The sequence below is a fragment of the Cetorhinus maximus genome, chromosome 15, assembly GCF_964194155.1.
Source record: "Cetorhinus maximus chromosome 15, sCetMax3.hap1.1, whole genome shotgun sequence".
NCBI classification, from domain to species: domain Eukaryota; kingdom Metazoa; phylum Chordata; class Chondrichthyes; order Lamniformes; family Cetorhinidae; genus Cetorhinus; species Cetorhinus maximus.
Window position 1 is genome coordinate 49,213,039 of NC_135893.1, and position 12,483 is coordinate 49,225,521.

A 12,483-nucleotide genomic window follows, 5' to 3' on the forward strand; every position below is an offset into this window, starting at 1 on the left:
AAATGTAGAAATTGGGCATAATATAAATTGATGCCAAAGTTTAAAAAGACGCTTACTGCAGCTGAAAGGTAAACCTTGAAACTGCTTGTGTAAGCTAATACAGGGGCGTTTGTCAAATAAATGGCAACAGGATGTAGCAGCCTTGGTAAGGAATAGAACAATGAATACACAGAACAAGACATGTTAAGATTAGCATTTCTCACTTAAACTGTGGATACAAAAAATTTACTCGACTAGGTGAGGCTAGCATTGCTCATGTGAACTGTGTCTGGGCACAGGGAGGGGTTAATCGTATAGTAGCCAGGATGAAAAAGACTCAAGCAGAGGAGGAGGAAAAACCAAAACTGAATAGACAGCACAGAGACCGAAAGCTGCAAGATTTGCTTTGCGCTCTTCCGTCCAGAATAATACAGGAAGTGTATATCCCGTATTAGACTGTAAATCACCGGCTGAATTTTTTGCTATCATTTATGAAACTTGTTCCAATTTTATGTCAGTCTCACAACTAAGCTTCGTGGCCAGTCCATTTCCATAACCGTAAAAGGGCTCAGGGCCGTCAAGACTACAAATATTTCATAATTTTGTTTCATATTCCTTGATAATTGAATTTCTTAGTTCTTTTCTGCCTTTCTAATTTTTTTATCCTGCATTCTATGTACTTAATGCCTCTTTCCTAACCCTCAATTGTTCCCTTATGTCTTTATCATCCATGGAGTCCCACTAGTGTTTAGTCGCTTTCATTTCAGTGGAATATATTTTCCTTGCACTCTGATGAACACCATTTTAACTATTTCCCATTGTTCTACATCATTGTTACCAATATTGCTGCTCATTTTAATTTCCCAAGTTCTATTCTCAGCCCCTCAAAATCAATTTCTAAATGCTAGCAGTTGTTCTGATCATGAGAAAAAACAAAGACGACATCCAATCAATTTCTTTTAATATACATAAAAGTAGCTTCAAAAAAGCATTTTAGAATGTTATATGGCATTAATCTCCTCCCACCAATTACAAGATGAATACAATTAACGTCTAAATTCCACTGCCACTGGATTAAAACTTCTCCAGAGAAAAAATGAAAACAATATATATACTAGTTACAAATCCAGCAATTTCAATATACTGTAGTACAGCATACGTCTTTCAACCATCACCAGTAGTTGACATGCATTCATAATTATCTGGATTCAGTGTGTTAAGAAACTTAATCCCTCCAGCGATGCCCACATTCTGGATTGCAGCACTTGTAGAATGTTGTCATAGGTTCATCAGCAGATCTGGTTTGTATTTGCATGAAGTATGCTCGAGGATGTTCACACTTGGGACAGGTTTCTGCATAAATACAGACAGGACAAAAAGTCATAACTTAAAGGATTGAAGTCTATCTCCAATTAGTACAACTAATAACCACTTCCATATGAATTATATGTAACGTAAGTCACAAATGGTGTACGTGTACAAATTTTCTCCATCCAAACTGATTTCGCCAACACGATTTTATTGTAATGCTCAGACAATAAACATTTATGCAGCACCTTTAATGTGGTAAAATGCCCCAAAGTGCTTCACAGAAGAGTTTAGAGCAAAACTAGACACAAGCCACACAAGACAATATTAGGGCAGAAGACCAAAATCTTGGTGAAAGAAGGAGATTTTAAGGCATATCTTTAAAGGAAGGTGAAGAGGTGTAGGGAGGGAATTCAAGAGCGTAGGCCCTTGACAGCTGAAAGCATAGCCACCAATGGTAGATAGATTAATGCCAGAGACTGGCATTAGACTGGGGGGGGTCTGGAAAACAAAGATGAGAAATTTTAAAATCAAGGTATTGCTTGAGCAGGAGCCAATGTAGGTCAGAGAGCATAGGGTTGACAGATGAACAGGATTTAGTGCGAGTTAGGACAAGAGCAGTAGTTTTAGATGACCTAAAGTTTATAGAGGGTAGAATGTGGGAGGCCAGCCAGGAGTGTGTTGAACATTCCCACTATGCCACCATCTCGGGGGAAAATGGTGGTGTACTGGTAATGTCACTGAATTCAGAAGCCCAGGCTAATGCTCTGGGGGCATGGGTTCAAATCCCACCACAGCAGCTGGTGGAATTTGAATTCAATTATTAATCTGGAATTATAAAGGTAGTCTCAGTAATGGTGACCATGAAACTATCATTGATTGCTGTAAAGACCCATATGGTTCACTAATGTCCTTTAGGAAGGGAAATCTGCTGTCCTTACCCAGTCTGGCCTACATGTGACTCCAAAAAAGTAGTCCAAAAAAAACAAAGGCATAGATGAGGGTTTTTAGCCAATGAGCTGAGGGGGGAGCAAAGTTACCGAAGTGGAAATAGACAGCCTGAGTGATGGCGCAGCTATGTGGTTGGAAGCCCATCAAATTCAAACATGACAGCAAGGTTAACTTTTATTCTTTCAAAGGATGTGAGAAATGGCTGGGCCAGCAATTATTGCCCATCTCTAATTGCCCTTGAGAAGGTGGTGGTGAGCCACCCTCTTGAACCGCTGCTGTCCATGTGGTGTAGGTACACCCACAGTGCCGTTAGGAATGGAGTTCCAGGATTTTGACCTAGTAACAATGAAGGAACAGCAATATGGTTCCAAGTCAGGAAGGTGAGTGGCTTGGAGGGGAACTTGCAGGCGGTGGTGTTCCCATGTGTCTGCTTCCCTTGTCCTTCTTGGTGGCAGAGGTCGTGGGTTTGGAAGGTGCTCTTGAAGGAGGCTTGGTGAGTTCCTGCTGTGCATCTTGTAGATGGTACACTGCTGTTACTTTGCGTCGGTGGTGGAAAGAGTGAATGTTTGTGGATGGGATGCCAATCAAGTGGGCTGCTTTGTCCTGGATAGTCCAGCTTCTTGAGTGTTGTGGGAGCAGCACTCATCCAGGCAAGTGGAGAGTATTCCATCCTAACTTCAGCCTTGTAGATGGACAGGCTTTGGGGAGTCAGGAGGTAAGTTACTGTTTGCAGAATTCCCAGCCTCTGACCTGCTCTTGTAGCCACAGTATTTATACGCTGGTCCAGTTCAGTTTCTGGTCACTGGTAACCCCTGGGATGTTGATAGTGGGGGATTTAGCAATGGTATTCCCATTGAATGTCAAGGGGACATGGTTAGATTCATTCTTGTTGGAGATGGTCATTGCCTGGCACGAATATTACTTGCCACCTATCAGCCGAAGCCTCAATGTTGTCCAGGTCTTGCTGCATATGGACACTGACTGCTTCAGTATCCGAGGAGTTGCTAATGGTGCTGAACATTGTGTAATCATCATCGAGCATCCCCACTTCTGACCTTATGATGGAAGGAAGGTCATTGATGAAGCAGCTGAAGATGGTTAGGCCTAGGACACTACCCTGAGGAACTCCTGCAGCGATGTACCAGGGCTGAAATGATTGACCTCCAACAAGTTTGCAACCAGTCTGATTTAATTTCAGACACTTGTCAGGGAAAGGGATAGAGTTGGTAGCTAGAGAATGGAGTTTGGAGTGGGGACTGGAGATAATAGCTTCTTTCTTCCCAATATTTAATAGTAGGAAAATTCTGCCCATGCAGTACTGGATTCCAGATAAGCAGCTTGACAATTGGGAAACAGCGGAGTAATCAAGAGAGCTGATGATGAGATAGAGCTGGGTGCCATCAGCAAACATGTGAAAACAAGGTTCGAAATACACATGGTGGTGGGTGAATTCGTCCTGCAAAAGTCACAGATAGCTCCTAGAAAACTCAATGACAGCGGCAAAAAATTCAAGGTCACCCCCTTGTACTTTGATTAGAGGGGCAATTAGCACAGGAGGCAGAATCTATGAAGAGGTGCTCTTCCAATCAGATTGTTTCTCCCATGATGCTGTTTGATTGGAGGGATTCAAACCTAGAGTTCTGGCAAAGATTTTGGAGATGGCAACATGTTAAAGGAGAGAAAAGGAAAGCTGGGAGGTGAGGCAGTAGTTTGCAAGGATGGTGGAGTCAAGGTTGAGTTATTGAGAGGGATGATGACAGCAAATTTAGAGGAGAGAGAGAAGTGAAAGAGAAATGTTAACAATATCAGCTAACATGGGGGCCAGGAGAGGAAGCTGAAAGTTCAGCAGTTTAGTGGGAATAGGATTAAAGGAGAAGGAGTTAGTCCTCATGGATAAGATGAGCTGAGAGGGGGCATGAGGGGAGACAGGAGAGAAACTGGAGTAAGATGCGAGTTCAGGCCAAGGCAGGGGGATAAACATAAGAGGAAGTTTGGCAAGATGGGCTAGTGGGAGGTAAGGAAGTGGCAGAGGCAGTGTTCGTATGGTCTAGAGCTTCATGACAAAGAAGTCCATGAGCTATTGTTGGACAAGTTAAACTCAACATTCTCCATCTATTGACTAGGATGATTGGAAAAACATGATAACACAACTAATTGCAGCAAAACTGCAAAAAAAAAACACCTATTGACAAGAGTAAATAAAATCCAGCCCATACCAGGAGCATCAAGGGATAAATATTGTCCAGGTCACCAAGAAGAGTTCCCTGTTGTTTTTCAAATCATGCTCAGAGGTCTTTTATATCCACACAGGATTTAACTTCTAAACTGAAAGATGGCACCTCTTACAAGGCAGAGATCTCTCAGTATTCTATGAAAGTGTCAGCCTAGACTATGTGCTTCCCTGAAGTGGGACTTGAAGCCACAACCTTCTGACAGAAGGTGAGTACGCTGCTACTGAATCAAGACAACTTTGTCAATCATTGTCATGTCATTTAGCCTGCTCACATGATCCTCAAAAGAAAATTAAATCCGCTATTACATTTTGTAATACTTTCCACGCAAGAATCCCAATCCTCTGGTGTAATACATGCACTTGTCTTCATTTATATATCCGAAACATCAGGCATTTTAGAACTGTAAATTATGCAATTTTAAGTAAATTTTCCAAAAGGGAAGGGAAAAAAAACTATAACTACAATGCTTTGGAATAGGAAGCTGCTATAATGAGATTTGGACTTCTGTCCTTTGGATTAATGTTGCCCATTGAGGTTTAAAAGATTGCTATATTTTGGGACTGTATCTTCAAATTTAAGATAAGGACAAAGGAAGAGAGTCATGTGACCTGTTCTGCAGCCTGCCCAGATCCGGGAGCAGCAAGAAACCAAAATGTCTCTATGGGTTACCATGCAGGAATGAGGGTGGGAACTTGCACTCGGGTGATAAAGATCAAATTCATGGGAGTCAAAACAAGGTTGGAAGTTGCCTAGCTTGTGCTAGAGGGACAGTCCCCAGGAAAAGAAAACCTCACTGTGAAAGATGGTTCTAAATTTCAAGTTATCAGATTAGAAAAGAACAGAAATAAATCCTTAGGAGCTAAGAAGCACTTTGGATTGATTCTGGAAGGGGGTGGGGTGGTTGTGTGTGTGTGGGTGGAGTGGAGGGCGATTCTGTCTTGTGGTTTTAAAGTTTGAATTCCCTACAAAGATAGTGTTTCGTCAAAAGTGGTTTTAGTCATTTGTTACAGTAAACGTCTTAAAATGTGAAATCTTGATGAGTCAGTCTTTCAGCTATTAATTAGAAGTTTGGATTTCTTTTTAAAAGTTATCGATCTCCAGGGAGATCCTAACACCATGACTACCACTACCATACAAGCACTACCCTATTATTGTAGAACAGTGCAACTTATGGTGTAACCTATATTCCCATCTTAAAACAATGCATGGTCATTTGAGAAATTAAGTCATGCCATACCTGCAGTAGAGTCAACATTTTCCCAAGCAGCAGCTCCACCCAACACATCGTCAACTTCTTTTAGTTTGGGGTATTTTCTGTTTGTTACCTACAACACAAAGGAAAAATCACCCATTATTTAGCACACAAAGTCCTTAGTTCACAGAGGAAAATTGCCTTGTACACAATTAATATCATTTTTTCCAATATATGTTAGTTTCCAGTATTCTACATATGAAAGTTATTATGGCCAATTTTAATTAACACACAAAATTACAATAATCACTGACATACTCTCTGAAGGGTATATCTCATCTGATGAAAGTTCACAGACCTGAAGCATTAACTCTCTTTTTCTGCCCACCGATATTGCCTGACCTGCTCAGTGTTTCCAGCAATTTTTGTTTTGGTTTTTATTTCAGGTTTCCAGCATCCTCAGTATTTTGATTTTGGGTCTTATCAATTGGATTCGACATGTCACGGAGTACAACACAAATCTGGCATCAAATATTTCCTTAAAACATTCAGAGACATATGGGCATTGCTTAGTGCAGCAGAAACAGCAAGAGCAGCCCATTCTATCAGATCATGGCTGATCTGTAACTCCAATGTTTCACTTTTGCTCAACAAAAAACAACCTTGCCTAACAAATATCTAATAAACCTGAATTTTGAAAATTTAAACTGACACAACCTCATGGGGGAATTCCAGATTTCCACTAGCCTTGGTGTGAAAAAGCACTTCTTAATATCATTCCTAAATCACCCCCCCTCCCTCTTGCCCCCCTACCCCTTGACCCCTCTCCCCCCTTGCCACCCCTCCCTCCTTCCACTCCTTTCCTCTCCCGCACCCCCATCTCCCCCTTTCCTCTCCCGCACCCCCATCTCCCCCTTTCCTTTCCCACCCTCCATCTCCCCCTTTCCTCTCCCGCACCCCCATCTCCCCCTTTCCTTTCCCACCCTCCATCTCCCCCTTTCCTCTCCCGCCCCCCATCTCCCCCTTTCCTCTCCCGCACCCCCATCTCCCCCTTTCCTCTCCCGCTCCCCCATCTCCCCCTTTCCTCTCCCGCTCCCCCATCTCCCCCTTTCCTCTCCCACTCCCCCATCTCTCCCTTTCCTCTCCCACACCCCCATCTCCCCCTTTCCTCTCCCACTCCCCCATCTCCCCCTTTCCTCTCCCACTCCCCCATCTCCCCCTTTCCTCTCCCGCACCCCCATCTCCCCCTTTCCTCTCCCACTCCCCCATCTCCCCCTTTCCTCTCCCACTCCCCCATCTCCCCCTTTCCTCTCCCGCTCCCCCATCTCCCCCTTTCCTCTCCCACTCCCCCATCTCCCCCTTTCCTCTCCCACTCCCCCATCTCCCCCTTTCCTCTCCCACACCCCCATCTCCCCCTTTCCTCTCCCGCTCCCCCATCTCCCCTCTTGCTCTCCCGCTCCCCATCTCCCCCTTTCCTCTCCCGCTCCCCCATCTCCCCCTTTCCTCTCCCGCCCCTCCATCTCCCCCTTTCCTCTCCCGCTCCCCGATCTCCCCCTTTCCTCCCCATTTTCCCTTTCCCCAAACTCCCCCTTTTCCCCTTTGTTTTTATTCCTTTTCCTCGCTGCTCCCTCCCTCCCTACCCCCATCTCCCCCTTTTCTTTACCCCCCACCCCCCTTTTCTTTACCCCCCACCCCCCCTTTTCTTCCTCCCCATCTCCCCTTTTCTTCCCCCCATCACCCCATTTCTTTCTTCCCATCTCCCCCTTTTCTTTCCTCCATCCTTTCTTCCTCCGCCCACCCCCTTTTCTTCCTCCCCCCACCAACCTGCCCCCCTTTCTTCCTCCCCCACACCATCCTGCTCCACCTTTTCTTCCTCCCCCACCCCACCCTCCACCCTCTCCCCACCATCCCTCCATCTCCCCCCCTCCCCAGCTGCCCCTCAATCTCCCTCCTCCATCTCCCCCCACCCCACCACACCTCCATCTCCCGACCACCCCTCCATCTCCCCCGCCACACCAGCCCTCCATCTTTCCATCTCCCCCCACCCCTCCATCTCTCCCCCACGACTCCTCCCCCATCCCTCCATCCTCCCCTTCATGCCTCCTCCCCCACCCCTCCATCTCCCCTACCTCCCCCCCACATCTACCCCCTCCCCCACCTCCCCCCCACTCTCCCAACCCTCCATCTCCCCCCAACCCCACCACCCCTCCATCTCCCCTCACCACCCCTCCATCTCTCCCTCCCCACTTATCTCCACCCCTCCCCCTTCTCTCATCTCCCCCTTCCCCTCATCTCCCCACCTCCCCCATTCCCTCAACTCCCCCCTTCCCTCATCTCCCCACTCCCCCCTTCCCTCATCTCCCCACTTCTTCCCCCTCCCCCTTCCCTCATCTTGCCCCCTCCCCTCATCTCCCCCTCCCCTTCCCTCATCTCCCCCTCCTCCTTCTCATCTCCCTCCCTCCCCCTTCCCTCATCTCCCCCCTCCCCTCATCTCCCCCATTCCCTCATCTCCCCACCTCCCCCCTATCTCCCCTTACCCCCATCTCCCCACTTCCCTCATCTCCCCCCTCCTCCTTCTCATCTCCCCCCCTTATCTCCCCCTCCCCCATCTCCCCCCTCCCATTCCCTCATCTCCCCACCTCCCCCTCATCTCCCCCCTTCCCCCTCCCCTCATCTCCCCCTCCCTCTTCCCTCATCTCCCCGTCCCTCTTCCCTCATCTTCCCCCTCCCCTCATCTCCCCCTCCCTCTTCCCTCATCTCCCCCCTTGCCCCTCCCTCATCTCCCCCCTTCCCCCTCCCTCATCTCCCCCCTCCCCTCATCTCCTCCCTCCCTCTTCCCTCATCTCCCCCCCTTCCCCCTCCCCATATCTCTCCTTCCCTCATCTCCCCCCTCCCCTCATCTCCCCCCTCTCCCCTTCCCTCATCTCCCCCTTCCCCCCATCTCCCTCCTCCCCTCATCTCCCCCCTCCCCCCATCTCCCTCCTCCCCTCATCTCCCCCCTCCCCCCATCTCCCTCCTCCCCTCATCTCCCCACCCATCCCCTCATCTCCCCCTCCCAACTCCCCCCCATATCTCCCCCATCCCTCCACCTCCCTCCATCTCCCCCACCTATCTCCCCCCCCACATCTCTCTCCCCCTCATCTCTCTCCCACCCCTCTTCCCACCACCCCTCCATCTCCCCCTCACCTCAATCTCCCTCCTCCCCTCAATCTCCCTCCTCCATCTGCCCCCACCCCACCACCCCTCCATCTCCCCACTACGCCTCCATCTCCCCACACCACCCCTCCATCTTTCCATCTCCCTCCACCCCTCCCCCACCCCTCCATCCCTCCCCCACCCCTCCATCCTCCCCCACCCCTCCATCCTCCCCCCAACGACTTCTCCCCCATCCCTCCATCTCCCCCCACTCTCCCACCCCTCCCTCCCCCTCCACCCCTCATCTCCCCCCTCCCCCCATCTCCCCCTCCCTCATCTCCACCCTCCCCGTCGCTCATCACCCCCTCCCCCTCATCTCCACCCTTCCCTCCATCTCCCCCACCTATCTCCCTCCTTCCATCTCCCCCACCTATCTCCCTCCCTCCTCCATATCTCCCTCCCTCCATCCCCCCATATCTCCCTTCCTCCAACCCTCCCCCCCCATATCTCCCTCCCGCCCCCCATATCTCCCTCCCCCCCCCCATATCTCCCTCCCCCCCATATCTCTCTCCCCCCATATCTCCCTTCCTCCAACCCTCCCCAAATCTCCCCCCCCATATCTCCCTCCCTCCCCCCCATATCTCCCTCCCTCCCCCCCCATATCTTCCTCCCTCCCCCCCCATATCTTCCTCCCTCCTCCCCCCATAATCTTCCTCCCTCCTCCCCCCATAATCTTCCTCCCTCCCCCCATATCTTCCTCCCTCCATATCTCCATCCCCCCTCCATATCTCCATTCCCCCTCCATATCTCCACTCCCCCCCCCATATCTCCCTCCCTCCCCCACCCCGCCATATCTCCCTCCTGATTTCTTGCTGAAAAGTTTCCTGGTTTTTCTCTCACTTTCCGGGTGATGTTGTGAACATAGGGACAGGTGTTACAGGCGAACCGGTAACATTTCTGTCCTTCCTCCACGATCAGGACATTCCCACAGGTCGGACAGAAGAGGAGCATCGCCGGAAACCGCAGCCTGGCTGCTCCCCCCAGACGCACAACTCCCGGAGACTCGTTCCGGCCCGGGTCCCGCTCGGTGTGGGCCGCGTTTCCGGCCCGGGTCCCGCTCGGTGTGGGCCGCGTTTCCGGCCCGGGTCCCGCTCGGTGTGGGCCGCGTTTCCGGCCCGGGTCCCGCTCGGTGTGGGCCGCGTTTCCGGCCCGGGTCCCGCTCGGTGTGGGCCGCGTTTCCGGCCCGGGTCCCGCTCGGTGTGGGCCGGGCTGTGAGGAGAACCTCCTCTCGGAACAACAGGCCCCGTCTGTCCGGCTGAGTAATTGACTGACTGAGTGAGTGAGTTGGCGCTGATGGTGGGGGTGATTTATTTTTCGGTTACACAGAGGGTGTCTTGTTACAGATGCTGCTTAACAGAGGGAGAGACAGAGAGAGGGAAGGAGCTCCGGGGGGGGGTGACAGAGGGACACACACAGGGTGAAAGAGAGGTACATACACACACAGACCAGGGGGAGAGAAACTTTCAACATCCTGGGGGGGTTACGTGTAACTCATCTCCTGACTCCCCAAAGCCTGTCCACCATCTACAAGGCACAAGTCAGGAGTGTGATGGATACTCCCCACTGGCCTGGATGACTGCAGTTCCCACAACACTCAAGAAGCTCAACACCATCCAGGACAAAGCAGCCCCGCTTCATTCGCACCCCATCCACAAACATTCACTCCACCTCCACCACCGAGGCAAGGTAGCAGCAGGTTTGAGGCATTTACTAAGTGGGGAAGAGCAGTTAACTTATTTAATGTCATTGCATTTACCTCGACCAGGCTTGTCTGACCTTTGTGCGTGAGGGGCCACATTTCCATTCTTTTCTCACTCAAGGGGCCATTGAGCAAATTTTGGAAAGATAAGGTTTGGCTCAACTTTAAACATGAATTTCAAAAACACTTAAGGTATGAAGAAAAGAAACAGCTTGAAATTTCAAGGCAATAAATTGATCATTTACAAAATGAGTAATTAATGAAGGTGACCATTAGTGTGAGAGGGTCAGAGTGTGCACGTACATCTCACTCTCAGGCAGCTCACTCACTCTCACCTACTGCGTGAGTGGGTCTGAGTGTGTGTTGGTCTGTGGGGATGAGGGTGAGTGAGCATCCTGAGACTGGACATGAGCCGGATGCACACGCACACACACACAAACAAACACTCTCAGTGTGCACACATACATTTAACACTCTCTCACAGATATACACACTTTCACAGATACACACTGTCACACACATACATACACACACTCAGACTATCTCACACAAACTCTCCCTCACACACTCTCTACATACAAACACTGTCTCTCATACACTCTTTCACAAACACACTTTCTCCCTCACACACACACACACTCCCAGACACTTTTTCACTCCCACACACACACACTCAGACTATCTCACAGGCGCCCTCCCTCAAATACACACACACACTCATACACACAGTCCCTCTCTCTCACACACACTCTCCTTCACTGTTGTGGCACAGCAGATGGTAAATGCTAAGCCGCTCAAATCCCAAAGGGAAACTCGAAACAACTGCCACAACTGTTTTGCAATTTGTATATTTAATTCGAGATGCGTGCCTTGAATTCAGTAGTAATAAATCCACCGATTCTTAGAGGGTTTTTAACAAAACTAAATTAAATATTAATAAAATAAATAATTTTAAGCACATACATAGGTCTACAAATTACTACTATGATAACTCCTAACTTTTCTAATTAATCTACACCTCCGTTAAGGCAACAGTAAAAACAAAATAGATTTTAACAGACCCAACCAAAGCAACACACAATACCCTGGACAGGGCTGTTCAAAGTGAGTTTTCTTAACTTCAATTCTTGGAGACAGCAATTTGAGCACCGAGGCTGGAGGCTTTTCACATTTGTTAGATCTTAGAATGCCTTCCTGTTACACATAACCTCATCTCCTTTATACATGTTCCTCCCTTTTTAATGTAAATCCCATTGTTTTGATATGTCTTTGGACTTTACCTTTCTAATAATAAAAATCTTTCATAGTACCAATTTTATCAGTAAGCATTGGGAAAAGTAAACACACTGTTTGGCTTCTTCTGGCTAAGTGTAACATTTCACCCTCTCTTTGAAATTCACGACTACTCTGGTTTATCTCAAAATGCAAATTTTCCTTTTACACCTCACATTCTAAATCTTTAACCATATTTACTCATTTAGCATTTCAAACCTAGCTTCTCTTCTGACACATCAAAGCCTTCAGACCAGCGGTCTTTAATTCATTTAAGTCCCACACACACACGCACACTATCCAGACCCCACTATTCCTACTTTACAATAAACCCCAATAACATCGGGGAGGATTTTCCCCTCATCGAACAGGCGCGGTGGGCGGGTTGGGGCTAGGTCGCGAAATGGTCTGCTGCCCGCATTCGGACCACGATTTCATGATGGCTGGGTGTGGTTGGGGAGGAGGGTGAGCACGGAAGGCAGCGCATACACGCGGGTGTGCTCACAGAAAGCTCCCTGAAGGCACAGAGCTGCCTCAGGGAGCTGAAGATTTTCACATTAAAAATAATGTTTTTTAACAAAGGAAAACATGTCCCCTCATATGACTCTGACACATGAGCAGGGACATGTTGAGAATGAGTTCTAAAAACTTCT

General features: G+C 48.6%; 2 protein-coding genes across 3 annotated transcripts in view; one reads left to right on the forward strand and one right to left on the reverse strand.

Annotated features, from left to right (window-relative positions):
• Window positions 1–923: 923 nt before the first annotated feature.
• On the reverse strand, window positions 924–9,830 carry polr3k (polymerase (RNA) III (DNA directed) polypeptide K). The gene is made up of 4 exons (XM_078558373.1): window positions 9,700–9,830; window positions 5,710–5,797; window positions 1,132–1,332; window positions 924–995 (listed from the first exon to the last, which is right to left on the reverse strand). Exons 1-3 carry the CDS (start codon window positions 9,808–9,810, stop codon window positions 1,205–1,207), a joined length of 327 nt encoding a protein of 108 aa, XP_078414499.1. The 5' UTR covers window positions 9,811–9,830; the 3' UTR covers window positions 924–995; window positions 1,132–1,204.
• Window positions 9,831–10,001: 171 nt separating this feature from the next.
• Window positions 10,002–12,483, forward strand: part of snrnp25 (small nuclear ribonucleoprotein 25) — a 48,516-nt gene continuing 46,034 nt past the window's right edge. The window contains exon 1 of one of the 2 annotated variants that reach the window (XM_078558372.1): window positions 10,002–10,118. The gene's annotated coding sequence lies outside the window, so the exon portion shown is untranslated. Of the gene's footprint in view, window positions 10,135–12,483 lie in introns of both variants that reach the window. The other variant, XM_078558371.1, reaches the window with a different exon arrangement.

Coding starts and splice junctions, on each gene's coding strand:
- polr3k (XM_078558373.1), bottom strand. CDS start 9,810: ATGCTCCTCTTCTGTCCGACCTGTGGGAATGTCCTGATCGTGGAGGAA. Junction 5,798..9,699: donor TTCACAACATCACCCGGAAA/GTGAGAGAAAAA, acceptor TTTGTGTTGTAG/GTAACAAACAGAAAATACCC. Junction 1,333..5,709: donor AAATGTTGACTCTACTGCAG/GTATGGCATGAC, acceptor GTATTTATGCAG/AAACCTGTCCCAAGTGTGAA.